The sequence below is a fragment of the Ranitomeya imitator genome, chromosome 1 (genome assembly GCF_032444005.1).
Source record: "Ranitomeya imitator isolate aRanImi1 chromosome 1, aRanImi1.pri, whole genome shotgun sequence".
Taxonomy (NCBI): domain Eukaryota; kingdom Metazoa; phylum Chordata; class Amphibia; order Anura; family Dendrobatidae; genus Ranitomeya; species Ranitomeya imitator.
Window position 1 is genome coordinate 1,052,975,172 of NC_091282.1, and position 26,818 is coordinate 1,053,001,989.

A 26,818-nucleotide genomic window follows, 5' to 3' on the forward strand; every position below is an offset into this window, starting at 1 on the left:
CTCATTTTATCCCCCCTCTGCACAGCCCCTCATTTTATTCTATCCCCCTCTGCACAGACCCTCATTTTATTCCCTCCCCCTCTGCACAGCCACTCATTTTATTCCCTCCCCCTCTGCGCAGCTCCACATTTTATTCCTCCCCTCTATACATGCCCTCATTTTATTCCCCCTTGCACAGCCCCTCATTTTAACACCCCCTACACAGCCCCTCAATCTTTTTCCCCATCTGCACAGGTCCTCATTTTATTCCCCAATCTGCACAGCCTCTCATTTTACTCCCCTCCTCTGCACAGCCCCTCATTTAATAATAATAATAATCTTTATTTACATAGTGCCAACATATTCCGCAGCGCTTTACAGTTTAACAGTTCATACACAAGTCACAAGTAACAACGTTAAATATAACACAATAATTAACGTAAACTAAGACGACCCTGCTCGTGAAAGCTTACAATCTATAATGAGGAGGGGGAGACAAAAGTACAGGGGCTTATTTACAATGGTGGTCCAGCCATCTTGAGGGAGTGGGGATAGATAAATAAAGGCTGCATGAGCTAGTCACCAGACAGTATTTGTGGTGCTCTTTGGGTGCAGTTCCCCTATCTGCACAGCCCCTCATTTGTTTCTGCCATCTGCTCAGCCCTCATTTTATTCCCCCATCTGCTCAGCCCCTCATTTTATCCCCATCTCTGCTCAGCCCCTCAGTTTATTCCCCCATCTGCACAGCATCTTACTTTACTTCCAGCCTCTGTGCAGCCCCCATTTTATCCCCTCCCCTCTGCACAGCCACTCATTTTATTTCCCTCATCTACACAGCACCTCATTTTATTCCCCTGATCTGCACAGCTCCTTATTTTATTCCCTCCCTCTGCACAGTCCATCATTTTATTCCCTCCTCTGCTCAGCTCCTCTTTTTTCCCCATCTGCTCAGCCGCTCATTTTATTCCCCTCCTCTGCACAGCCCATCATTTTATTCCCTCCCCCTCTGCACAGCCCCTCATTTTATTCCCCCATCTGCACATCCCCTCATTTTATTTTCCCTATCTGCAGAGCCCCTCATTTCATTCACCCCCTTTGCACAGCCATTCATTTTATCTCCCCATCAGCTAAGCCCCACAATTTATCTCCTTTGCACTGTTCCTCATTTTATCCCCTCCCCCTCTGCACAGCCACTCATTTTATTTCCCTCATCTACACAGCACCTCATTTTATTCCCCTGATCTGCACAGCTCCTTATTTTATTCCCTCCCTCTGCACAGTCCTTCATTTTATTCCCCCCTCTGCTCAGCTCCTCATTTATCCCCATCTGCTCAGCCGCTCATTTTCTCTCATCTGCACTGTTCTTCATTTTATTTCCTCCCCCCTGCTCAGCCCCTCATTTTATTCCCTCACCCTTTGCACAGACCCTCATTTTATTCCCTCCCCCTTTGCACAGCCCCTCATCATTTTATCTCCCCATCAGCTAAGCCCCTCAATTTATCTCATCTGCACTGTTCTTCATTTTATTTCCTCCCCCCTGCTCAGCCCCTCATTTTATTCCCTCACCCTTTGCACAGCCCCTCATTTTATCCCCCTCCTCTGCACAAACCCTCATTTTATTCTCTTCCCTTCTACACAGCCTCTCATTTTATTTCCCTGCTCTGCACAGACCCTCATTTTATTCCCCTCCTCTGTACAGCCGCTCATTTGATTTTCCCTATCTGCCCAGTCCCTCATTTCCCCCCCCTGCACAGGCCTTCATTTTATTTGCCCCACCTGCACAACCCTTCATTTTATTCCTCCCCTCTGCACTAATTTTATTCCAGCTTCTTTGAATCCAAAAATGTATTATAAATTTACTTCTTTAAAAAAATCATGGCAATACCAAAGTTCACATGGCAATGCCAAAGTTCACATGGCAAGATATAGTTATGCGAAGTAATTTCTAATATATTTTTTTAATTCAAAGAAGCTGGAACCCATCTCCTTTTTCTTATCAGTACTACACATGTGACCGTACGAGTTCTGTGCTTCAGCAAGCCGTATGCTGCTGTGGGTGAGCTGGTTTATTCTTTTTTCATTGTTTCCTAATTTTATTCCCCCATCTGCTCAGCCCCTCATTTTATCCTCACTCTGCACAAACCCTTCCTTTAATTTTCCCATTCTGCACAGCTCCTCATTTTATTCTTTTCCTCTCTGCACAGACCCTCATTTTATTCCCCCTCTGCACAGACCCTCATTTTATTCCCCCTCTGCACATCCCTTTAATTTATTCCCTCACCCTCTGCACAGTCCCTCATTTTATTCTCTCCACCTCTGCACAGCCCCTCATTTAATTCCCAACCTCCTCTGCAGAGCCCCTCATTTTATTCCCTCCCTTTGCACAGCATTTAATTTCCCCTCTCTGCGCGCCACCTCATTTTCCCCCGTCTTCGCAGCCCTTCATTTTATTTCCCTTTTCTGCACAGCCCCTCATTTTATTCCCCCATCTGCACAGCCCCTTATTTTATTCCCATCCACTGCACAGCCCCTCATTTTATACAATCCTTTTTGCAGCCCCTCATTTTATCCCCTCTCTGCACAGCCCCTCATTTTATTGTCCCCTTCTGCACAGCCCCTCATTTTATTCCCTACCCCCTCCCCACAGACTCTCATTTTATTCCCTCATCTGTACAGAACCGTTTTTTATTCTTTTATTTCACCCATCTGCACAGCCCAACCCAACCTCTTTACAGACCCTCATTTTATTCCTCCCCTCTGCACAGCTTCTCATTTCTTGCCGCGCTTCGCAGTAATTTAAGAATCTAAATAAAAGCCAAAAACGTATGCTCACCACCTAATACAGGCTCCCGTCCATCTTCTTCTCTGTGCAGCAGTGGACCCTGGATAGTGTGATGACGTCACTCCATCGCGCCATCCAACATCAGCTGCATGCGATTTCTCCAATAAGGCGCAGGCCTGAAATGGCCTGTGTCTTACTGGAGTTCCTGGCAGAGCAAGGGGGTGATTACAGCTCCTCTGCCTCTGTCTCAGGCGGAACTCACAGCAATTACATTCACGTCTGACAGACGCAAATACAAATGAGTGCAGGGAGTGAGCCATGGCTGGGGCGCAGGCAAAGAGAGGGGTGGGTGGTGTGAGTGATTGATGCTGCTCCCCTGTGTGCCCTAGGCGGGTGCTTACCCTGCCTAACCCTTTTCCCGGCCCTGTATGTAATGTTTTTAACAATTTCAGGGTGTGAGGCAGTGAGGGGGATCATATGCGAGGATCGATATATCTCCCCCAGAATGCACATAGAATCGTATTAAACCCGCTGGAGTGCATTGCAGTCACACATATAGCTGTGGCTGCAGTGCTAAATAAAAGTAAGTGTGGACCTGGTCATGTTATTTGACCAAGGCAATGTTTAGGAAAACCCATTAAGGGTTTATTTTTGGAGCGAACTACAGGATGGTAGTGGGGCAGTTTTCTCCCTCCGGGACCGGTCTTACAAGTGGTCCATGGCCACAGATTCCATTTAAACCCTGCAGCAAAGAGTTGGGTGTGTCAGTTTTGGTTTGCAAACTGCAGAGCAAGTGTCTCTGCAAGATTCAGCCTGTGTGAAGTTACACGGAGTCAAGCGAGGCCAAAAGGCCTGGCACCCCTCAGTATGACATGGTGGTGCAGTCTCCCACGGCAAAAGCTCTCGGATACTGACAGTCTTGATGCCTCGGCTGCGATCCAGAGGACACCGTTTGTTTTCCAGTTGTGAGTTACTTTGGACATTAACCCTTTCGCACCATGCGCCGTACTAGTACTGCGCTTCCGGCACTGCATTTGTGCCAGCCGCAGTACTAGTACGACGCTGCCATATTCCGGCATCGCACGGTGATCGAGTTCCGATGTCTTCTGTCCCTGACAACAGACCATCCCTGCACACAGCCCGGGGTGCCTGCACCTCCCCCCAGCATCAGCGATCGCTGTGATTGGCTGATCAATTCTGACCAGCCAATCACAGCGACATGACAATAAAGTTTAACCCCTTCCCAACCTTTGACGCATACGCTGCGTCATGAAAGTCGGTGCCATTCCGACCCATGACGCAGCATATGCGTCATGGAAAGATCGCGTCCCTGCAGATCGGGTGAAAGGGTTAACTCCCATTTCACCCGATCTGCAGGGACAGGGGGAGTGGTAGTTTAGCCCAGGGGGGGTGGCTTCACCCCCTCGTGGCTACGATCGCTCTGATTGGCTGTTGAAAGTAAAACTGCCAATCAGAGCGATTTGTAATATTTCACCTAAAAAAATGGTGAAATATTACAATCCAGCCATGGCCGATGCTGCAATATCATCGGCCATGGCTGGACACACTAATGTGCACCCACCCCACCCCTCCGATCGCCTCCCCAGCCCCCCGATCTGTGGTCCGCGCCCCTCGGTCCTGTGCTCCGCTCCCCCGTCCTCCTGCCCGCTCCCCCCGTGCTCCAATCACACTCCCCGTGCTCCAATCAAACCTCCCCGCACTCCGATCCCACCCCCCGCACTGCGATCCCCCCCCGCACAGCGATCCCCCCCCCGTGCTCCGATCCACCCGCCCGCACAGCGATCCCCCACTCCGTGCTCCAATCCACCCCCCCGTGTTCCAATCCACCCCCCCGTGCTCCGACGCCCCCCCCCCCCGTGCCCTGATTTCCCCCCCCTATACTTACCTGGCCTCCCGGAGACCGTCCGTCTTCTTTCCTGGGCGCCGCCATCTTCCAAAATGGCGGGCGCATGTGCAGTGCGCCCGCCGAATCTGCCGGCCGGCAGGTTCGTTCCAGAGTGAATTTTGATCACTGAGATATAATCTATCTCAGTGATCAAAATAAAATAAAAAAGTAAATGACCCCCCCCCCTTTGTCACCCCCATAGGTAGGGACAATAAAAAAAATATATATATTTTTTTTTTCCACTAAGGTTAGGGTAAGAACTAGGGTTAGGGGTAGGGTTAGGGGTAGGGTTAGGGGTAGGGTTAGGGGTAGGGGTAGGGTTAGGGGTAGGGTTAGGGTTAGGGTTTCGGTATGTGCACACGTATTCTGGTCCTCTGCGGATTTTTCCGCTGCAGTGCTAAACCGCTGCGGATTTATGGCGGATTTACCGCGTTTTTTCTGCGCATTTCAATGCGGTTTTACAACAGCGATTTTCTATTTGAGCAGTTGTAAAACCGCTGCGGATTCCGCAGAAAGAAGTGACATGCTGCGGAATGTAAACCGCTGCGTTTCCGTGCAGTTTTTCTGCAGCATGTGTACAGCGATTTTTGTTTCCCATAGGTTTGCATTGAACTGTAAACTCATGGGAAACTGCTGCGGATCCGCAGCGTTTTCCGCAGCGTGTGCACATACCTTTAGAATTAGGCTATGTGCACACGGTGCGGATTGGCCGCTGCGGATCCGCAGCAGAGTTCCATCAGGTTTACAGTACCATGTAAACATATGGAAAGCCAAATCCGCTGTGCCCATGGTGTGGAAAATACCGCGCGGGAACGCTGCGTTGTATTTTCCGCAGCATGTCAATTCTTTGTGCGGATTCCGCAGCGTTTTACACCTGTTCCTCAATAGGAATCCACAGGTGAAATCCGGACAAAAAACACTGGAAATCCGCGGTAAATCCGCAGGTAAAACGCAGTGCCTTTTACCCGTGGATTTTTCAAAAATGGTGCTGAAAAATCTCATACGAATCCGCAACGTGGGCACATAGCCTTAGGGCTAGGGTTGGGTTGGAATTAGGGTTGTGGTTAGGGTTAGAGGTGTGTTGTGGTTAGGGGTGTGTTGGGGTTAGGGTTGTGATTAGGGTTATGGCTACAGTTGGGATTAGAGTTAGGGGTGTGTTGGGGTTAGTGTTGGAGTTAGAATTGAGGGGTTTCCACTGTTTAGGCACATCAGGGGGTCTCCAAACGCAACATGGCGCCACCATTGATTCCAGCCAATCTTGTATTCAAAAAGTCAAATGGTGCTCCCTCACTTCCGAGCCCCGACGTGTGCCCAAACAGTGGTTTACCCCCACATATGGGGTACCAGCATACTCAGGACAAACTGCGCAACAACTACTGGGGTCCAATTTCTCCTGTTACCCTTGAGAAAATAAAAAATTGCTTGCTAAAACATCATTTTTGAGGAAAGAAAAATGATTTTTTTATTTTCACGGCTCTGCGTTGTAAACGTCTGTGAAGCACTTGGGGGTTCAAAGTGCTCACCACATATCTAGATAAGTTCCTTTAGGGGTCTAGTTTCCAAAATGGGGTCACTTGTGTGGGGTTTCTACTGTTTAGGCACACCAGGGGCTCTGCAAACGCAACGTGATGCCCGCAGACCATTCCATCAAAGTCTGCATTTCAAAAGTCACTACTTTCCTTCTGAGCCCCGACGTGTGCCCAAACAGTGGTTTACCCCCACACATGGGGTATCAGCGTACTCAGGAGAAACTGGACAACAACATTTGTGGTCCAATTTCTCCTGTAACCCTTGGGAAAATAAAAAATTCTGGGCTAAAAAATTATTTTTGAGGAAAGAAAACGTATTTATTATTTTCACTGCTCTGTGTTATGAACTTCTGTGAAGCACTTGGGGGTTCAAAGTGCTCACCTCACATCTAGATAAGTTCCTTTCGGGGTCTAGTTTCCAAAATGGGGTCACTTGTGGGGGATTTCTACTGTTTAGCCACATCAGGGGCTCTGCAAACGCAACGTGACGCCCGCAGAGCATTCCATCAAAGTCTGCATTTCAAAACGTCACTACTTCACTTCCGAGCCCCAGCATGTGCCTAAACAGTGGTTTACCCCCACATATTGGGTATCAGCGTACTCAGGAGAAACTGGACAACAACTTTTGGGGTCAAATTTCTCCTGTTACCCTTGGGAAAATAAAAAATTGCGGGCTAAAAAATCATTTTTGAGAAAAGAATTTTTTATTTTTTATTTTCATGGCTCTGCGTTATAAACTTCTGTGAAGCACTTGAGGGTTCAAAGTGCTCACCACACATCTAGGTTAGTTCCTTTGGGGGTCTAGTTTCCAAAATGGGGTCATTTGTGGGGGATCTCTAATGTTTAGGCACACAGGGGCTCTCCAAACGCGACATGGTGTCCGCTAATGATTGAAGCTAATTTTCCATTTAAAAAGCCAAATGGCGTGCCATCCCTTCCGAGCCCTGCCGTGCGCCCAAACAGTGGTTTACCCCCACATATGGGGTATCTGCGTACTCAGGACAAACTGGACAACAACATTTGTGGTCCAATTTCTCCTAATACCATTGGCAAAATAGGAAATTCCAGGCTAAAAAATCATTTTTGAGAAAAGAAAAATTATTTTTTATTTTCATGGCCCTGCATTATAAACTTCTGTGAAGCACCTGGGGGTTTAAAGTGCTCAGTATGCATCTAGATAAGTTCCTTGGGGGGTCTAGTTTCCAAAATGGGGTCACTTGTGGGGGAGCTCCATTGCATAGGCACACAGGGGCTCTCCAAATGCGACATGGTGTCCGCTAACAAATGGAGCTAATTTTCCATTCAAAAAGTCAAAAGGCGCGCCTTCCCTCCTGAGCCCTGCCGTGTGCCCAAACAGTGGTTTACCCCCACATATGAGGTATCGGCGTACTCGGGAGAAATTGCTCAACAAATTTTAGGATCCATTTTATCCTATTGCCCATGTGAAAATGAAAAAATTGAGGCGAAAAGAAATTTTTTGTGAAAAAAAAGTACTTTTTCATTTTTACGGATCAATTTGTGAAGCACCTGAGGGTTTAAAGTGCTCACTAGGCATCTAGATAAGTTCCTTGGGGGGTCCAGTTTCCAAAATGGGGTCACTTGTGGGGGAGCTCCAATGTTTAAGCACACAGGGTCTCTCCAAACGCGACATGGTGTCCGCTAACGATGGAGATAATTTTTCATTCAAAAAGTCAAATGGCGCTCCTTCCCTTCCGAGCCTTACCATGTGCCCAAACAGTGGTTTACCCCCACATGTGAGTAATCGGTGTGCTCAGGAGAAATTGCCAAACAAATTTTAGGATCCATTTTATCCTGCGGTCCATGTGAAAATGAAAAAATTGAGGCTAAAAGAATTTTTTTTGTGAAAAAATAGTACTTTTTCATTTTTACGGATCAATTTGTGAAGCAGCTGGGGGTTTAAAGGGCTCACTATGCATCTAGATAAGTTCCTTGGGGCGTCTAGTTTCCAAAATGGGGTCACTTGTTGGGGAGCTACAATTTTTAGGCACACGGGAGCTCTCCAAATGCGACATGGTGTCCGCTAAAGAGTGCAGCCAATTTTTCATTCAAAAAGTCAAATGGCGCTCCTTCCCTTCCAAGCCCTGCCGTGCGCCCAAACAGTGGTTTACCCCCACATATGAGGTATCAGCGTACTCAGGACAAATTGGACAACAACTTCCTTGGTTCAGTTTCTCCTTTTATCATTGGGAAAATACAAAAATTGTTGCTGAAAAATCATTTTTGTGACTAAAAAGTTAAATGTTCATTTTTTCCTTCCATGTTGCTTCTGCTGCTGTGAAGCACCTGAAGGGTTAATAAACTTCTGGAATGTGGTTTTGTGCACCTTGAGGAGTGCAGTTTTTAGAATGGTGTCACTTTTGGGTATTTTCAGCCATATAGACCCCTCAAACTGACTTCAAATGTGAGGTGGTCCCTAAAAAAATGGTTTTGTAATTTTCGTTGTAAAAATGAGAAATCGCTGGTCAAATTTTAACCCTTATAACTTCCTAGCAAAAAAAAATTTTGTTTCCAAAATTGTGCTGATGTAAAGTAGACGTGTGGTAAATGTTATTTATTAACTATTTTGTGTCACATACCTCTCTGGTTTAACAGAATAAAAATTCAAAATGTGAAAATTGCGAAATTTTCAAAATTTTCGCCAAATTTCCGTTTTTATCACAAATAAACACAGAATTTATTGACCTAAATTTACCACTATCATGAAGCCCAATATGTCACGAAAAAACAATCTCAGAACCGCTAGGATCTATTGAAACGTTCCTGAGTTATTACCTCATAAAGGGACACTGGTCAGAATTGCAAAAAACGGCAAGGTCTTTAAGGTCAAAATAGGCTGGGTCATGAAGGGGTTAAAAAAAAAAAAAAAGCATGTGACAGGCTGTGATTGATGCTGTGTGACGTCGCACCAATCACAGCCGTCACAGTAGGTGGGGTGATTCGCACGTCACCTCACCTGATTAACCCCTATGGCGCTGATTGGCTGAACAATAGCTTCTAGCCAATCAGCGCCAAAGCGGTTAATTTAAAATACCGATCACCGCCCTGCACGCCATCTTTCTCTCAGATATGGCGTGCAGAGCGGTGGTCTAAGCCCCTCTGTGTCACCTGAGTGAAGGAATCCATTGGTGGCCAGTGCGATCCTCCCTGCGATCTCCTGCCTCCTGTGCTGATCTCCTGCTCCAGCTTGTGCTCCGTGCTGTGTGCTCTCTGCTGCCATCTGCCTGCTGTGTGAGGCCTGTGATCACAGCAGCAGCAGCACCTCCCCCACCCCTTTCCCATCCCCCATCCCTGTTCCAGTACCCCCTCCCTCCCCCTTCCCCACCCTCCAATTTACATTTTTTGCGCACTTTTTTGTGCTTTTTTTCCTGTGCGCGGCGTCTTGCGCAGAGCATTCGTGCTCTTCCTGTGTCTGCAGCGCTCTGATCAGTATCGCTGCTGATCAGAGACTGCGCTACAGGACTTTTTTTTTTTAGTTAGTTAGCGTAGCGGACATTGCAGTCTAAGCGACGTCCGTTTTTTTTTTTAGAAAAAAAATTGTAGTTAGTACAGTGTAGTTTTAGACGTAACAAGGTAGCGTAGCCGGCGTCAGTATTTGGTGACGTCCCTCCATCCCTGTTCCAATACCCCCCTCCAATTCAATTTTTGCGCACTTTTTTGCGCTTTTTTTTTACTGTGCGCGGCGTCCCGCGCAGAGCATTCGTGCTCTTCCTGTGTCTGCAGCGCTCTGATCAGTATCGCTGCTGATCAGAGACTGCGCCACAGGACTTTTTTTTTTTAGTTAGTTAGTTAGCGTAGCGGACATTGCAGTCTAAGCGACGTCCGTTTTTTTTTTTAGAAAAAAAATTGTAGTTAGTACAGTGTAGTTTTAGACGTAACAAGGTAGCATAGCCGGCGTCAGTATTTGGTGACGTCCCTCCATCCCTGTTCCAGTACCCCCCTCCAATTCAATTTTTGCGCACTTTTTTGCGCTTTTTTTTTTACTGTGCGTGGCGTCCCGCGCAGAGCATTCGTGCTCTTCCTGTGTCCGCAGCTCTTTGATCAGTATCGCTGCTGATCAGAGACTGCGCTACAGGACTTTTATTTTTTAGCTAGTTAGTGTAACGGACTTCGCAGTCTAAGCGACGTCCGATTTTTTTTTCTTTTACAAAAATATAATAATAGTAGTTAGTACAGTGTAGTTTTAGACGTAGATTAGCTGGTGTCACAGCGTTTGTGACGACTGGTCTTTTTTTTTTTAGAGAAAAAAAAAATTGTACAGAGTAGTTTAGTGGTAGCATGTTAGTGTAGCCGGCATCGCAGCGTTAGTGACGACCAATCATCTTTTACTCGTACTGAGTAGTTTTATAGGTAGGGAGGTAGCGTCTTTTTTGCATAAAAAAATCTGCTATCGCCAAATAACCTCTAGTTCATTAGGGGAGCGTACGTCACACTGTTAGTGGCGTTCACTTTTCTTTTGTAAAAAGAATAATTAGTTGTGTCGTCTAATTTTTAGCGCGTTCATTAGGGGAGCGTACGTCACACTGTTAGTGGTGTTTGCTTTTTTTTGTAAAAAAAAATAGTTGCGTCGCCTAATTTTTAGCGAGTGCATTAGGGGAGCGTACGTCACACTGTTAGTGGCATTCGCTTTTCTTTTGTAAAAAGAATAATTAGTTGCGTCATCTAATTTTTAGCGTGGTCATTAGGGGAGCGTACGTCACACTGTTAGTGGCGTTCGCTTTTTTTTGTAAAAAGAATAATTAGTTGCGTCGCCTAATTTTTAGCGCGTTCATTAGGGGAGCGTATGTCACACTGTTAGTGGCGTTCGTTTTTTCTTTTGCAAAAAAAAGATTTAGTTGCGTAGGGTAAATTTATACTTTTTTTTATACAAACTTATTTTTTTACATTGATTTTTCTTTTCATCTTTTTTTCTTGTTTCTTATACATTTTTTCTCACTACTTGTTTTTTTCTCTCTGATTGGTTATAATAAAGAGTACCCTATACACAAGCCCCACACATTACACGTGTAAAAGCACCACTTACACACACATCCCCAGGGTTTGGGGAAAAAAAATGGCTCATCCGTCAACAAGGCGCTATTCACCAGAGGAGGCTTATGCCATCCTTGCGTCTGACACGGATACAGCCAGTGAGGAAGATCCCACATTCCTCTATTCCTCCTCCTCCTCCTCCTCATCCTCCTCCTCATCCTCCTCCTCATCTGGTGAGGAAGGACCCCCAACAAGGCGCCGTAGGACCCAGGCAACTCCTGCAGCAATCGATCCCGTATGGATTGCACCCCCTGAAAATTTTCAGCCCGTCATTCCGGATTTCAGCAGCAGCTCAGGAATCCAGTTTGACACGACTGGCCTCACTGAAATTTACTTCTTCAAATTCTTTTTCAGTGATGAAATAATAAATATTATGGTGGCCCAGACGAACCTGTATGCCCAACAATTTTTCACCCAAAATCCCACGTCATCTTATGCCAGATGGACCCCCGTAAATGCAGCAGAGATGATGACATTTTGGGGAATTGTGCTGCATATGGGCATAATAAAAAGCCAAAGCTTCGGCAATACTGGAGTACTGATATTCTCTACAGTACACTGGTATTCCGCATGGCCATGAAAAGGACACGATTTGAAGGGATCCAAAAATTTTTGCATTTCAGTGTTAATGCGCAGTGTCCTCCCCGAGACGATCCAAACTTTGATCGTCTATATAAAATTCGGCCAGTGATTGAACACTTCAGCAGAAAATTTGCTGAGGCGTACACACCCCAGAGGGACATCGCTATTGATGAATCTCTCGTTCATTTCAAAGGGAGGCTAAAATTCCGACAATACCTGCCCAGTAAGAGGTCCAGGTACGGAATAAAGCTGTACAAACTGTGCGAGAGTACCTCAGGGTACACCCACAGATATAGGGTCTACGAGGGTAAGGACACCCAGATTAACCCCCCTGAATGCCCCCCATCCTGGGGGTGAGTGGGAAAATTGTGTGGGAATTGCTGCACCCACTTCTGGATAAGGGTTACTTATCACCTCTACATTGACAACTTTTACACCAGCATCCCACTCTTCAATGCCCTCTCTGCCAGAGGTACAGCTGCATGTGGCACCGTGCGAAAAAATCAGCGAGGCCTCCCTAAGCCGCTAATTGGGCAAATGCTGAGAAAAGGGGAAAGCAGAGCCAAATGCAGCGACAACATGCTGGTGGTCAAGTATAAGGACAAAAGGGATGTCCTTATCCTGACCACCATACACCGTGACAACAGCACTCTTGTCACTGTTCGTGGGACCTGTTGTGAATTCTGTGGTCAGGCTCCCTCCTGTGGTCATGAGTGGTACTTCGGCTGGTTCTGTCCATGAGCTTCCTTTGGTGGATGTGAGTGGAGCTGCGGCTTCTGAGTTTCCTTCCTCAGGTGACGAGGTTAAGTCGTTAGGTGCTGCTCTATTTAACTCCACCTAGTTCTTTGTTCCTGGCCTCCAGTCAATGTTCCAGTATTGGTCTTGCTCTCTCCTGGATCGTTCTTGTGGCCTGTCTGCCCTGCATAAGCTAAGTTCTGCTTGTGTTACTTTTGTTTGCTATTTTTTCTGTCCAGCTTGCTATATTGGTTTGTCTTGCTTGCTGGAACGTCTGGTACGCAGAGGGAGCACCTCCGTACCGTTAGTCGGTGCGGAGGGTCTTTTTGCGCCCTCTGCGTGGTTGTTCGTAGGTTTTTGTGCTGACCGCAAAGTTATCTTTCCTATCCTCGGTCTATTCAGTAAGTCGGGCCTCACTTTGCTAAAATCTATTTCATCTCTGTGTTTGTATTTTCATCTTTACTCACAGTCATTATATGTGGGGGGCTGCCTTTTCCTTTGGGGAATTTCTCTGAGGCAAGGTAGGCTTATTTTTCTATCTTCAGGGCTAGCTAGTTTCTCAGGCTGTGCCCGAGGCGCCTAGGTCTGGTCAGGAGCGCTCCACGGCTACCTCTTGTGTGGTGTGATAGGATTAGGGATTGCGGTCACCAGAGTTCACACGTCTCAGAGCTCGTCCTATGTTATTAGTAACTATCAGGTCATTTTCAGTGCTCTTAACCACCAGGTCCATTGTGGTTCTAAATCACCAGTTCATAACAGGGACCACAACCCAAGTCCCAAAGCCAGATTGTATCCTGGATTACAATCGGTACATGGGGGGTGTGGATCTCTCAGATCAGGTCCTCCAACCGTACAGTGCCATGCGAAAAGCTTACGTATGGTACTAAAATTTGGCCGTGCACATTGTACAGATGGCACTGTACAATGCTTTTGTGCTGTTCCGATCTACAAGCAATACGGGGGGGACCTTCCTTCAGTTTCAGGAGGTAGTCATCAAGGCCCTAATGTTTGGCACTCAGGGAGGTGAGGGTCCCAGTACTTCTGAATCTGATAGTGCCCGTATTGTCCCAGGTCAACATTTCCCAGGACAGGTTCCCCAAACAGCGAGGACAGGACGATCACAAAAACGGTGCAGAGTATGTTCCAAGAGGGGAATCCGAAAGGACACAATTTACCATTGTGAAACCTGCCCTGAGGAACCTGGCCTTTGCATTAAGGATTGCTTCAAAGCATACCACACGTCCAGAAATTAATAAAATTAGTTTATACCCTGTTGACACAACACACTTTTATTATCTGATGTACCCCGCACATCTTACACATACCGCCACATTATAAATTCATACACCAGTAAAACCAAAAGAATTATAATCAATACTATAAAACTATGCCTCTAGATATATTCCTTCAGGGGTGTAGTTTCCAAAATGGGGTCACTTGTGTAGTGAGGCACTTGGAGGTTTACGGTGCTCACCACATATCTAAATAAATTCCTTGGGAGGTCCAGTTTTCAAAATGGGGTCACTTGTGGAGGATTTCCACTGTTTAGGTACATCAGGGGCTCTGCAAATGCAACGTCACGCCTGCAGACCAATCCATCTAAGTCTGCATTCCAAATGGTGCTCCTTCCCTTCCGAGCTCTGCCATGCGCCCAAACAGTGGTTTTTCCCCAAATATGGGGTATCGGTGTACTCGTGAAAAATTGCACAACATCTTTTTCTGTCTATTTTGTCCTATAACCCTTGGGAAAATAAAAAAATCGTAGCTAAAAGATAATTTTTGTGGAAAAAAATGTGCTTTATTTTTTTTCACGACTCATCGTTATAATTTTTGGTGAGGCACTTGGAGGTTTACGGTACTCACCACATATCTAAATGAATTCCTTGGGAGGTGCAGTTTTCAAAATAAGGGTCACTTGTGGAGGATTTCCACTGTTTAGGTACATCAGGGGCTCTGCAAATCAACGTGACGCCTGCAGACCAATCCATCTAAGTCTGCATTCCAAATGGTGCTCCTTCCCTTCCGAGCTCTGCCATGCGCCCAAACAGTGGTTTTTCCCCAAATATGGGGTATCGGCGTACTCATGAAAAATTGCACAACATCTTTTTCTGTCTATTTTGTCCTATAACCCTTGGGAAAATAAAAATCGTAGCTAAAAGATAATTTTTGTGGAAAAAATGTGTTCTATTTTTTTTACGACTCATCGTTATAATTTTTGGTGAGGCACTTGGAGGTTCACGATGCTCATCACATAGCTAGATAAGTTCCTTGAAGGGTCTAGTTTCCAAAATGGGGTCACTTGTGGTGGTTTTCCACTGTTTAGGTACATCAGGGGCTCTCCAAATGGGACATGGTGTCCGATCTCAATTCAGGCCAATTTTGGTTTGAAAAAGTCAAATGGCGCTCCTTCCCTTCCGAGCCCTGCCATGCGCCCAAACAGTGGTTTTCCCCCACATATGGGGTATCAGTGTATTCAGGATAAATTGATCAACAACGTTAGTGATCCATTTTCTCCTTTTACACTTGTGAAGATAAAGAAATTGTTGCTAAAAGATCATTTTTGGGGAAAAAATGTGATTTTTTATTTTCACGCCTCTACGTTCTAAACCTCTGTGAAGCATCTGGGGGTTCAAAGTGCTCACCACATAGCTAGATAAGTTCCTTGAAGGGTCTAGTTTCCAAAATGGGGTCACTTGTGGCGGTTTTCCACTGTTTAGGCACATCAGGGGCTCTCCAAATGGAACATGGTGTCCGATCTCAATTCCAGCCAATTTTGGTTTGAAAAAGTCAAATGGCGCTCCTTCCCTTACGAGCCCTGCCGTGCGCCCAAACAGTGGTTCTCCCCCACATATGGGGTATCAGTGTATTCAGCATAAATTGATCAACAACTTTAGTGGTCCATTTTCTCCTTTTACACTTGCGAAGATAAAAAAATTGTTGCTAAAATATCATTTTTGGGGAAAAAATTTGATTTTTTATTTTCACGCCTCTACGTTCTAAACTTCTGTGAAGCACCTGGGGGTTCAAAGTGCTCACCTCATAGCTAGATAAGTTCCTTGAAGGGTCTAGTTTCCAAAATGGGGTCACTTGTGGCAGTTTTCCACTGTTTAGGCACATCAGGGGCTCTCCAAATGGGACATGGCGTTCGATCTCAATTCCAGCCAATTTTGGTTTGAAAAAGTCAAACGGCGCTCCTTCCCTTCCGAGCCCTGCCGTGCGCCCAAACAGTGGTTTTCTCCCATATATGGGGTATCAGTGTATTCAGAAGGAATTGCACAACAACTTTAGTGGTCCATTTTCTTCTTTTACCCTTGTGAAATTAAAAAAAATGTTGCTAAAAGATCATTATGTGGAAAAAAAAGTTAAATGTTATTTTTTCCTTCCACGTTCCGTTAATTCCTGTGAAGCACCTGTAGGGTTAATAAACTTCTTGAATGTGGTTTTGAGTACCTCGGGGGGTGTAGTTATTAGAATAGTGTCACTTTTGGGTATTTTAAATCCTATAAGCCTCTCAAAGTGACTTCAAATATGATGTGGTCCCTACAAAAAATGGTTTTGTAAAAGTTGTTGAAAAAATGAGAAATCGCTGTTTAACTTTTAACCCTTATAACTCCCTAACAAAAAAAAATTTGGTTCCAGAATGTTGCTGATGTAAAGTAGACATGTGGGAAATGTTATTTATTAACTAATTTGTGCGATATGAGTCTCTAATGCAAGGGTATAAAAATTCAAAGTTTGAAAATTGCAAAATTTTCCAAATTTTCACCAAATTTCTGTTTTTTTCACAAATAAACGCAAGTAATATCAAAGAAATTTTGCCACTATCATAAAATACAATATGTCACGAGAAAACAATGTCAGAATCACCAGGATCCGTTGAAGCGTTTCAGAGTTATTACCTCATAAAGTGACAATGGTCAGAATTGTAAAAATTGGCCCTGTCACTTAGGTAAAAACAGGCTTCGGGGTGAAGGGGTTAAAAGACATTTGCTTTGAACTTTTCTGTGGTCCCTGCCTACCTGTTGCACTTCACCAACTCCGCTGCACTACAAGGCTACAAGGGATAAAGTGATCATTAAATGGACCCTATTACATTGGAAAGCTGGCTATATATCAGGGAGAAGTGACCAGGTTGATATAAACATTTATGGGAGAAGATTCTGTATAAATTATAGTATATTTGTTAATATCCTTGCTTCTAATATTCTTAAGAGTCCAATGGATGGTTCTGATTAGTGTTTGAGTACTATCTTTATATATATACTAGATGGTGGCCCGATTCTAACGCATCGGGTATTCTAGAATATGTATGTATGTATGTACGTCACGCTTAGCACAGCCACATAGTATATAGCACAGCCCACGTAGTATATAACATAGCCACGTAGTATTGATGCTGCATAGGCAGCATCAATTGTAAAAAGTTGGTCCGGGATGGGGCGACACACTGGCGCTGAGTGGAGGGGAGTAGCGAGGGGGCACTGACTGGAGGAGAGTAGGGAGGGGCCAATTCACAGCCGGACTAAGCCTGTCGCTGATTGGTCGCGGCCTGCCGGCTGTGACCTATCGGCGATGCAGGATTTCCATTACAGATAGACAGACGGAAGTACCCCTTAGACGATTATATAGATAGATATGACAGGCTAGAAATTACTGATTAGGACCACCCACTGTATCTTAAACCAAGAATGAACATAAACCTCAATTATAGATAAAATAATATACAAATTCTAGTGAATCTATTTACTATATATTAGGCTACGTTCACATTAGCGTTACGCTAATGTGCGTCGCTGTTGCGTCGGCGACGCAGCGGCGACGCAGCGGCGACGCGCCCCTATGTTTAACATAGGGGACGCGTGCGTCTTTTTGCACGCGTTTTCCGACACGTGCGTCGTTTTAGACGCTAGCGTCGGACGCAAGAAAACGCTACAAGTTGCATTTTTCTTGCGTCCGATTTCGGCAAAAAACGACGCACGCGTCGCAAAACGCGCGCGTTTTTCCGTGGGTCGCCGCTGCGTCGCCGACGCAACAGCGACGCGACGCTAATGTGAACGTAGCCTTAATGAGTTTGGCTCCTCCTGCTCTATATCTTGCTCTTCCTTGAAGAGAATTGGTCACCAGGTTTTTGCTACCTAAATGCTGTATAATGTAGAGATGTGGTCCCTGATTCGAGGGCTGTGTCACTTACTGGGCTGTTTGCTGCAGTTTTGATAAAATCACTAGAGGACTAGTAAACCTGCCACATGGAAGTCCTCCATATTTATGAGCGCTGTGTAACCCTGCCCCACCAACTATTGGCAGCTTTCTGCCTATTCACAGTGCACACAAAAACCTGCCAATCAGTGGTGTAGGCGGCGTTATGCAGAGCTCAGCATTCAGAAAACTGGTAGATCGGCAACAGAGAAAACAGATTTTAATCAAACTTGCCGCAACCAGCAAAGTACCTAACATATTGCTCACTAGTTTTTCTGCCCCTACAAAATGCTACTGTCAGATGGGGTAGCAAAAACCTGCTGACAAATTGCCCTTAAAGGGATTGTCCAATATTAGCAAACAATACAATTAGCAGCAGCAAATGATATTTACTAAAAAAAAAAATCCCCACAATCTTTGCCTGTTAAATCCTGCTCCCCTCCAATGCTTGATGCTCTGGCGGTCTCCTGCCCGCACTGTCGTTACTATACCATTAGCTGCTGCTGGGTTTTCCATCTCTCAGACAAGCTCTTCTATAATTTGATTTCAGAAAATGTAATGTGCCTTCTGACTCCTGGAGTCACTGATTTACTGGGTGAACCATGCAAACCGCAAGACTTTATTGAATAAAATAAACCCAGTACAAACATTTCCTTCTCCAAGCAAGAATGGAAAATATTTCATGGGTCTGCAGAGCTTTGTTTCCATGGAGCAGTTATGTTATAGCCCTGGACTGGCAGCTATATGTTAGTCTCGGGGTATTGTAGAAGACATAGCCATTGGTCAAGCAATGAATCAGCCTCTGCATTTAAAACAACATTATCCGGGATATACTGTCAGCTTCAGGTATAGCTAGAGAGTCACATGTAGAATTTTAGAGATATATGAAACTTTCCTCTAGGGTCACACTGGAAGGAGATGCAGACATACACATGGGGTCATGAGCCCTCATTTGTGACGCCTCCAAACGTACTCTGTATACTTACACTATTATAGTGGCAAACCATTTCTATATACAGTTATGTCCAAAAGTGTTGGCACCCATAAAATTGTTCCAGAAAATGAAGTGTTTCTCCCAGAAAATGATTGCAATTACACATGTTTTGTTATACACATTTTTATTTCCTTTGTGTGTATTGGAACAACACAAAAACAGAGAACAAAAGGCACCTTGTACCTAATTTCTGACAAAACCCTCAAAAATGGGCCAGACACAATTGTTGGACCTTTCCAAAATTGTGGGTAGACAATTATGTTTTAAACATGTGATTTTCAAACTCCCCTGTGACAAGTAACAGATGTGGGCAATATGAAAATCACACCTGAAACCAGATAAAAGGGGAAAAAGTTGGCTCAAATTTTGCATTGTGTGTCTCTGTGTCTGATGACTTGAGAACCAAAATTGTTGAAAAATATCAACAATCTCAAGGTTGCAAATCCTTCTCCAGAGATCTTGATGTTTCTTTGTCTATGGTGCGCAACATAATAAAGAAGTTTACAACACATGGCACTATATCAAATCTCCCTTGATGTGGACGGCAGAGAAAAATTGATGAAAGGTTGCAAAACAGGTTGTCCTGGTGGTGGATAAGCTTCCCCAATCAGGTTCCAAAGAAATTCAGAGTGTCAGCGCAAACTGTCCATCGACATTTGAAGTAAATGAAATGATATGGCAGGAGACCTTGGTGGACCCAACTGCTGACACAGAGACATAAAAAACCTAGACTGCAGTTTGCCAAAATGTACATGAGTAAGCCAAAATCCTTCTAGGAAAGAATCTTGTGGACAGATGAGACCAAGATAGCACTTTTTGGTAAAACACATTATTCTACTGTTTACAGCAAACAGAATGAGGACTACAAAGAAAAGAACACAGTACCTACAGTCAAATATGATGGAGGTTCAAATTATGTTTTAGAGTTGATATGCTGCCACTGTCTATGACTGTGTGCAAGGCATCATGAAATGTGAAGATTACCAAAGGATTTTGGATTACAATGTATTGCCCAGTGTCAGAAAGCTGGGTTTGCATCCTATGTTATGGGTATTCCAGCAGAACAATGGCCCCAAACATAATTCAAAAAGCACCCAGAAATGGATGGAAACAAACCACTGTTCTGAAGTGGCCAGTAGTGTTGAGCGACTTTTACTTTTATAGGATCGGGTCGGGTTTCACGAAACCCGACTTTTTCAAAAGTCGGGTCGAGTGAAATCGGCCGATCCTATAAAAAAGTCGGGGTCGGGATCGGCCGAAACTCGAAACCCAATGCAGTGCAGGGCGCTTCCGAGGGTGAGTATATACCTAATAGGAATATACTCACCCTCGGACGTGCCCTGCTTCTTTCCGGCAGCCTTCCTTCCTTCGAATCAGCGCTTCCAGGACCTGCGGTGACGTCGCGGTGACGTCGCGGCTTCTGATTGGTCGCGCGAGCGGTCACATGGGCGGTCGCGCGACTAATCACAAGCCGCGACGTCACCGCGACGTCACCGCAGGTCCTGGAAGCGCTGATTCGAAGGAAGGAAGGTTCCCGGTTAGTACCAGGGCGCGTCCGAGGGTAAGTATATCAATATTTTTTATTTTAATTCTTTATTTTACACTTCAATCTGAATTCCGATACCAATTCCCGATATCTTAAACATATCGGGAATCAGTATCGGAATTCCGATTCCAGATTCAGAAGATCGCCGACTTCATGGCCGACCCCACACAGGGGTCGGGTCGGGTTTCATGAAACCCGACTTTGCCAAAAGTCGTCGACTTCTGAAAATTGCCGACCCGTTTCGCTCAACCCTAGTGGCCAGCAATGAGTTTGGATCTAAATCCCATTGAACACCTGTCGAGAAATCTTAAAATTGCAGTTGGGCACCCTTCAAATATGAGACCTGGGGCAGTTTCCAAAAGAAGAGTGGTCCAAAATTCCAGTTAAGAGTTGTAAGAGGCTTGTTGATGGTTATAGAAAGTGATTGATTGCAGTTATTTATTCCAAAGGGTGTGCAACCAAATATTAAGTTGAGGATGCCATTAATGCTCTCTGACCCATTTTTGTTCGTTTTGTATGAAATTATCTTCAATTTGCTTTTTTCTGTTTTTCTGGAGTTGTTCCAATACACACAAAGAAAATAAACATGTGTATAACAAAACATGTGTAATTGCAATCATTTTCTCAGAGAAATGCTTCATTCTCTGTAACAATTTGAAGGGTGAAAAAACTTTCGGCCATGACTGTACCTGCCTGTGTGAGTTTTAATTTACTGATTTTGAAAAAGTTTTGTGATGATATTTATATTGGTATATGGTCTCCATCCTGGTATGTGCTGCTCCATCCTGCGTCCCCATCCTGTCATGTGTTGCTCCATCTTCCGTCCCCATCCTGTCATGTGCTGCTCCATCCTGCGACCCCATCCTGTCATGAGCTGCTCCATCCTGCGCCCCATCCTGTCATGTGCTGCTCCATCCTGCGCCCCCATCCTGTCATGTGCTGCACCCATCCTGCGCCCCCATTCTGTCATGTGCTGCTCCCATCCTGCACCCCCATTCTGACATGTGCTGCTCCCATCCTGCGCCCACATTCTGACATGTGCTGCACCCATCCTGCGTCTCCATTCTGACGTGTGCGGCACCCATCCTGCGCCTCCATTCTGTCATTTGCTGCTCCCATCCTGCGCCCCCATCCTGTCATGTGCTGCTCCCATCCTGTGCCCCCGTTCTCTCATGTGCTGCTGCCATCCTGCACCCCCGTTCTGGCATGTGCTGCCCTATTCTGTCATGTGCTGCTCCCATCTTGCGCCATAGTTCTGTAATGTGCTGCTCCCATCCTGCGCCACCATTCTGTAATTTGCTGCTCCCATCCATATGCCCCATACGCTGCTCCATAAAGGTTGATGGCCCCATAAGATGCTCCATAGTATATGCTTTATATGCTGCTCCATTATGGTTGATTGCCCCCATAAGATGCTCCATAGTATATGCCTCATATGCTGCTGCATTATGGTTGATGGCCTCCATAAGATGCTCCATAGTATATGCCTCATGTGCTGCTGCATTATGGTTGATGGCCCCCATAAGATGCTCCATAGAATATGCCCCGTATGCTGCTCCATTATGGTTAATGGCCCCCATAAGATGCTCCATAGTATATGCCCCGTATGCTGCTGCATTTTGGTTGATGGCCCCCATAAGATGCTCCATAGTATATGCCCCGTATGCTGCTCCATAAAGGTTTATGGCCCCCATAAGATGCTCCATAGTATATGCCCCGTATGCTGCTGCGATATATAAAAAAAAATAACATACTCACCTATCGTCGCAGGGCGCCGAATGCTAGGGGGCCTGAGCAGGTAGGGACACCGGAGCGCTGTGGGGGTCAGGTGTCGGAGTCGCCGCTAGCTCAGGCCCCCGACACTTGCTATAGTCACCTGGCCCTGATCCAGTACTGCGTGCCGCTCCGTGTTCCGGGTCCTCTGGCTGTGACTGTTCAGTCAGAGGGTGGCGCGCATTAAGCGCATCATCGCGCCCTCTGAACTGTGAATGTCACAGGCAGAGGACCCGGAAGATGGAGCGGCGCGCAGCGCTGGAACGGGACAGGTGAATATAGCATACTCACCCTCCTGGCACGTCCCTGCTTCTCCGTTAGAGATCGCGGTGTGCGTTCAGTGCTTACGCATACCGCGATCTCCTGGGCTGCGTCACTCTGTGGGGTCCAGACTGCGCCGGCGCTTGCGCTTGCGCAGTCTATACAGGCTTCGGACAGAGTGACGCTCCCAGAGTTATATTATAGATGATATTATTAGGACTGATATCCTTCCATTAAGGGTAAGTTCACACAGGGCGTTTTTGCTGCGTTTTTTTTAATGCAAATTTTCAGCTGCTTTTAACAATACCAGCAAAGTCTATGAGATTTCTGAAATCTCATGCACACACATTGGTTTTTTGTGTGATCAGTATTTTTTGCTTTGCTGCGTTTTTTGGACATAGAGCATGTCACTTCTTTAAATTCTTTAAATTCTTTGGCACTTTTTCTAACCGCTTCAGGGTTCAGAAATCATGAAGTGGTTAAAGGAGTGGTTCGAAGCTAAACTAAATTACAATCTAACTCCCTATCTAGTTAGTGCCATAATCTAAACTATTTTCTAATATACTTTTATAAAAATTCCCATACCGTTCCGTAACCACGCTAACTGCTAGTCTATTTTTTCCTATTTCCTGGGTGATGATGCTTCGTTTGAACATCTCAATGTATGTTGGGATACTTAAATTAAGTATCATTAGAGCAAAGGGGAAAGGCTGTGGTCACTGTCACAGCCCCTGCCTTATGCCTGAAATGAAGCATGAATATTGACGCTCATTTCAGGGGCTATGCTCGTCCTCTGCTGTGTATCTTCCTGCAAGCTGTGCACTTTGTCCACTCTGTTGCCGTCTTGGATCAGTATGCAACAGAGCGGTGTCAGAATACTGGGCATGCAGGTGACCTGTGACGTCACTTGCAGGGGCAGCGCTAGTCTCCTGCATGCCGTGTACTCTTACTCTGCTCTGTTGCCGGCTGATCATTACTGATCTGAGACGACAACAAAGCGGATGGTATCACTGTGCAGATCGCGCAGTGCAAGGCTCATAAGGAGGGACTAGCACAGCCTCCGAAAGGAACGTCACTGTTGACGCTTCGTTTTAGGGAGGTGGCAAGGGCTGCGACAGTGACCGCAGCCTCTGCCCCCTGCCTAGATGACGCTTCATTTGAGTATCGCAACATGCACTGTTAGATAGTGTTGTTTTCCTGTAATCGTAAAGTGTCCTTTATGAAATTTAGATCAAACTTTATTTTTATTTTTTTTTTGTTGTTCTACAGATCTCAATGCCGGAGATATTCTCCAAATGTTTGGGAATATGTTTTTTGTTTTCTGCCAAGAATCTGGATATGACACAATTCTTCGGGTACTTGGATCCAATGTCAGAGAGTTCTTGCAGGTCAGTTCCTGTTTTGTTGCACACAAACAAGTTTAATGGAATAGTTATAAATTACAGCAGATAATAATTTTTGACACTGGCTGCATAGCAACTACAAATACTTAACATTAACACATATACGGTATAAGCCGTGTTATTTCCAAATGTCAAAAAATCAATAATGGTAATGAAATCCAAGATGACAGTCAGTGAATTGTGGAGCAGTGAAAGAGTCTCTAGTGAGCTTTTAAGGTTTGCATTGCAAATTAAAGAGGAAATCAATTATGCCGAAATGTCAGACGGATGGATAGTAGTATCTTCTAGTAAATTAAACGTTGTGGTAACTTTATACTTTATAGATTTTCTTTCTCCTTAAAGGGAATTTGCAGCAGGTTTTTACTATGAAATCTGAAGACAGCTGGAGATGGAGGCTGAAACACAGAATTCAGGGGTGTGTCACTTGTCAAAGATTGTGCTGTTGTTTACTTACTGTGAAGGATTTAGCCACTAAGAAATTAACATTGCCGGACTACACTACTCCGGCAACACCCCCTCCTGTGATAAGCAGCTCACTGTCTATGGACTTTGTATACAGAAAGTCAAGTGTGGGTGGGGATAGCTTTCTCAGCTCTGCTTCATTCTAAATCTAGAAGCTCTGATTGTGTCAGAATGGCTGCACCCAGTAAACTAAGAAATACATAGTTAGATTCAGCTTCTCTTTGCCTATATCATGCTGCTCTCGTATGAGGTAGCAAATACTGGCTGACAGATTCCTTTTAAAGAAAGTTGCCAAAAATAAATGGATTGAAACCTAGTCAGGTATCCAGATGATCAGGGCATCATACACTGTGTGTTAACATCTGGGAATTTTTGCTAGTGCAGATTATTATAATTTGTATTTCACATTTCACAGTTAAAATTTTTTTTTTATAGTAACATTGTGACTTACAATGGGTACAGAAAGTATAAAATAATCTGTTTGCCTATCGTCTGATAAGCTATTTCTTTGTGTTTTTTAAGATCACATTTTACCCAGAACATTGGAAAACTTTTTTTATTTACAAGAAACATACGTCTATACAGTGGGTACGGAAAGTATTCAGACCCCTTAAAATTTTTCACTCTTTGTTTCGTTGCATCCATTTGGTAAATTCAAAAAAGTTCATTTTTTTCCGTACCCAAAGTATGGACGTATGTTTCTTGTAAAAAAAAAAACTAAAGTTTTCCATTGTTTTGGGTAAAATGTGATCTTAAAAAAACACAAAGAAATAGCTTATCAGACGATAGGCAAACAGATTATTTTGCCTTGACTGAATTACTCATGTTGTATACTAATAAGATTTTATTTCTGCAGATGGTCATTATAACTTTGCCTTTTGCATGTTATGATATAATTTGTGCAAATTTTAAAGAAAACATTTTTGAAGTTGTATAATTCTTGATTAATCTTATATCTCAAGATAGAGAGAGAGGATTTTTAAAACTATGTTATGATAATGAAAAGCATTAAAATGTAAGAATCATCAGTTTCTATGAAGAATGCTGCGATCTTTGGGATTCATTTACATTTTTTTCAACATTTTAAATTATTCTAGGAATGAAAATCGCAGTGCTCATCCACTCAAACGTAGGATCATTTCAGATGCTTGTAATATGGGTGGATTTTCATTCAATATTAAATATAGCTGATTCCCTAGATTTCTGATTTTCTCAAAAGGTAGGCGACAAAAGGTTCTCGTTAAACTCATAGCAGACATTTTCTGTATTACAATGCACATACCTTTACAAAAAGACTAAAGACGTTTGTACAACTTGCAGCCGCACAACTTTTTTACAGCTTCAATTTGGCTGTAAAAGAACACTCAGATTGTAGACAGGTCACAGGCCAGACGGCTGTAGTATCACAGCAATTATCACAGTTTGAGATTGCAAAATACATATCCTGGTATACTGCAGACCTCTCCATATACAATTGTACAGTAGTACTAAAATTCCAATTATGTAATAATTATTTACTGATCAGAAACTTTTATTTTATGCTACTCGAAAGCATTATTAAATTGCAGTATATTACCCAAAATAATCTCTCTAGTAACGAAAAGGTGCAAAGTGTTTACCTTCCCTCATGAAGGGTCACCCCTGCAAGAGATCACTTGAGTCATTATTAATGAAAGAATGATAACCAGTGGGTGCCATGAGGAAATGGACCTAATTGTCCCTATTATAGTGCCCTAATGAGTGAACAGTCTGCCATTTTTGTTGGTTAAGTTAGATTTTGTTTTACAAATCTTATTTTGATATTTTCTTTATAGAACCTCGATGCTCTGCACGATCACTTGGGCACAATCTATCCAGGCATGCGTGCTCCATCATTTAGATGTACTGATGCAGAAAAGGGGAAAGGCCTTATTTTACACTATTATTCCGAGAGAGAAGGACTGCAAGATATTGTTATTGGGATCGTCAAAACAGTGGCGCAGCAGATCCATGGAACAGAAATAGTTATGAAGGTGAGTTTTTAAGTAGTGTTCCAAGATCTCCAGAGATGAGATTTCAGCGCTGAGATCTCATCTCTTGAGATCTTGATCCCGAAATCACCACCTGCGCATGCGCCGCCCCTGGCGGCAGCCATATTCCCGGAGACCAGCGCACATGGAACCTTGGAAGTGCCGGGGCTCTGGCCTGTTGCAAAATGTCGACAGTTCTGAACACCCACGCAGCACTGCTGGGCATCGGAGACACACGCAGCACCGTCCAGCAACCGGACACCCCCTCATCCCAGCCTGCGGCCTACGCCCACGGTATGGGTAAGGCATGTTCGCTTTCTAAGACGCACACCCATTTTCCCCCCAAGTTTGGGGGATAAAAATGCGTCTCACAAAGCGAAAAATACAGTAATTATTTTTTCTTCACTGCCCAATGGTATAAAATTCTGTGACACACCCGTGATGTCAATATGATCACTGCATTATTTGAGAGGTTTAGTTTGTAAATTGGGGTCACTTATGGGGGGGTGCTGCTGTTCCTTCTGAGCTTTACACTGTGCCTAAAAAGTAGTTCCCGATTTTATCTAGACTATAAGCACAGTCAGGAGAAATTGCACAACAAACTGTGAGATC

The 26,818-nt window shown here is 44.5% G+C and overlaps 1 protein-coding gene across 2 annotated transcripts in view; it reads left to right on the forward strand.

The window, feature by feature from the left end:
* Window positions 1-26,818, forward strand: part of GUCY1B1 (guanylate cyclase 1 soluble subunit beta 1) — a 164,550-nt gene that overhangs the window by 79,859 nt on the left and 57,873 nt on the right. The window contains exons 4-5 of one of the 2 annotated variants that reach the window (XM_069744118.1): window positions 23,602-23,720; window positions 26,012-26,209. In XM_069744118.1, the coding sequence (XP_069600219.1) occupies window positions 23,602-23,720; window positions 26,012-26,209 (317 nt within the window). Of the gene's footprint in view, window positions 1-23,601; window positions 23,721-25,346; window positions 25,417-26,011; window positions 26,210-26,818 lie in introns of those variants that run through there. The other variant, XM_069744119.1, reaches the window with a different exon arrangement.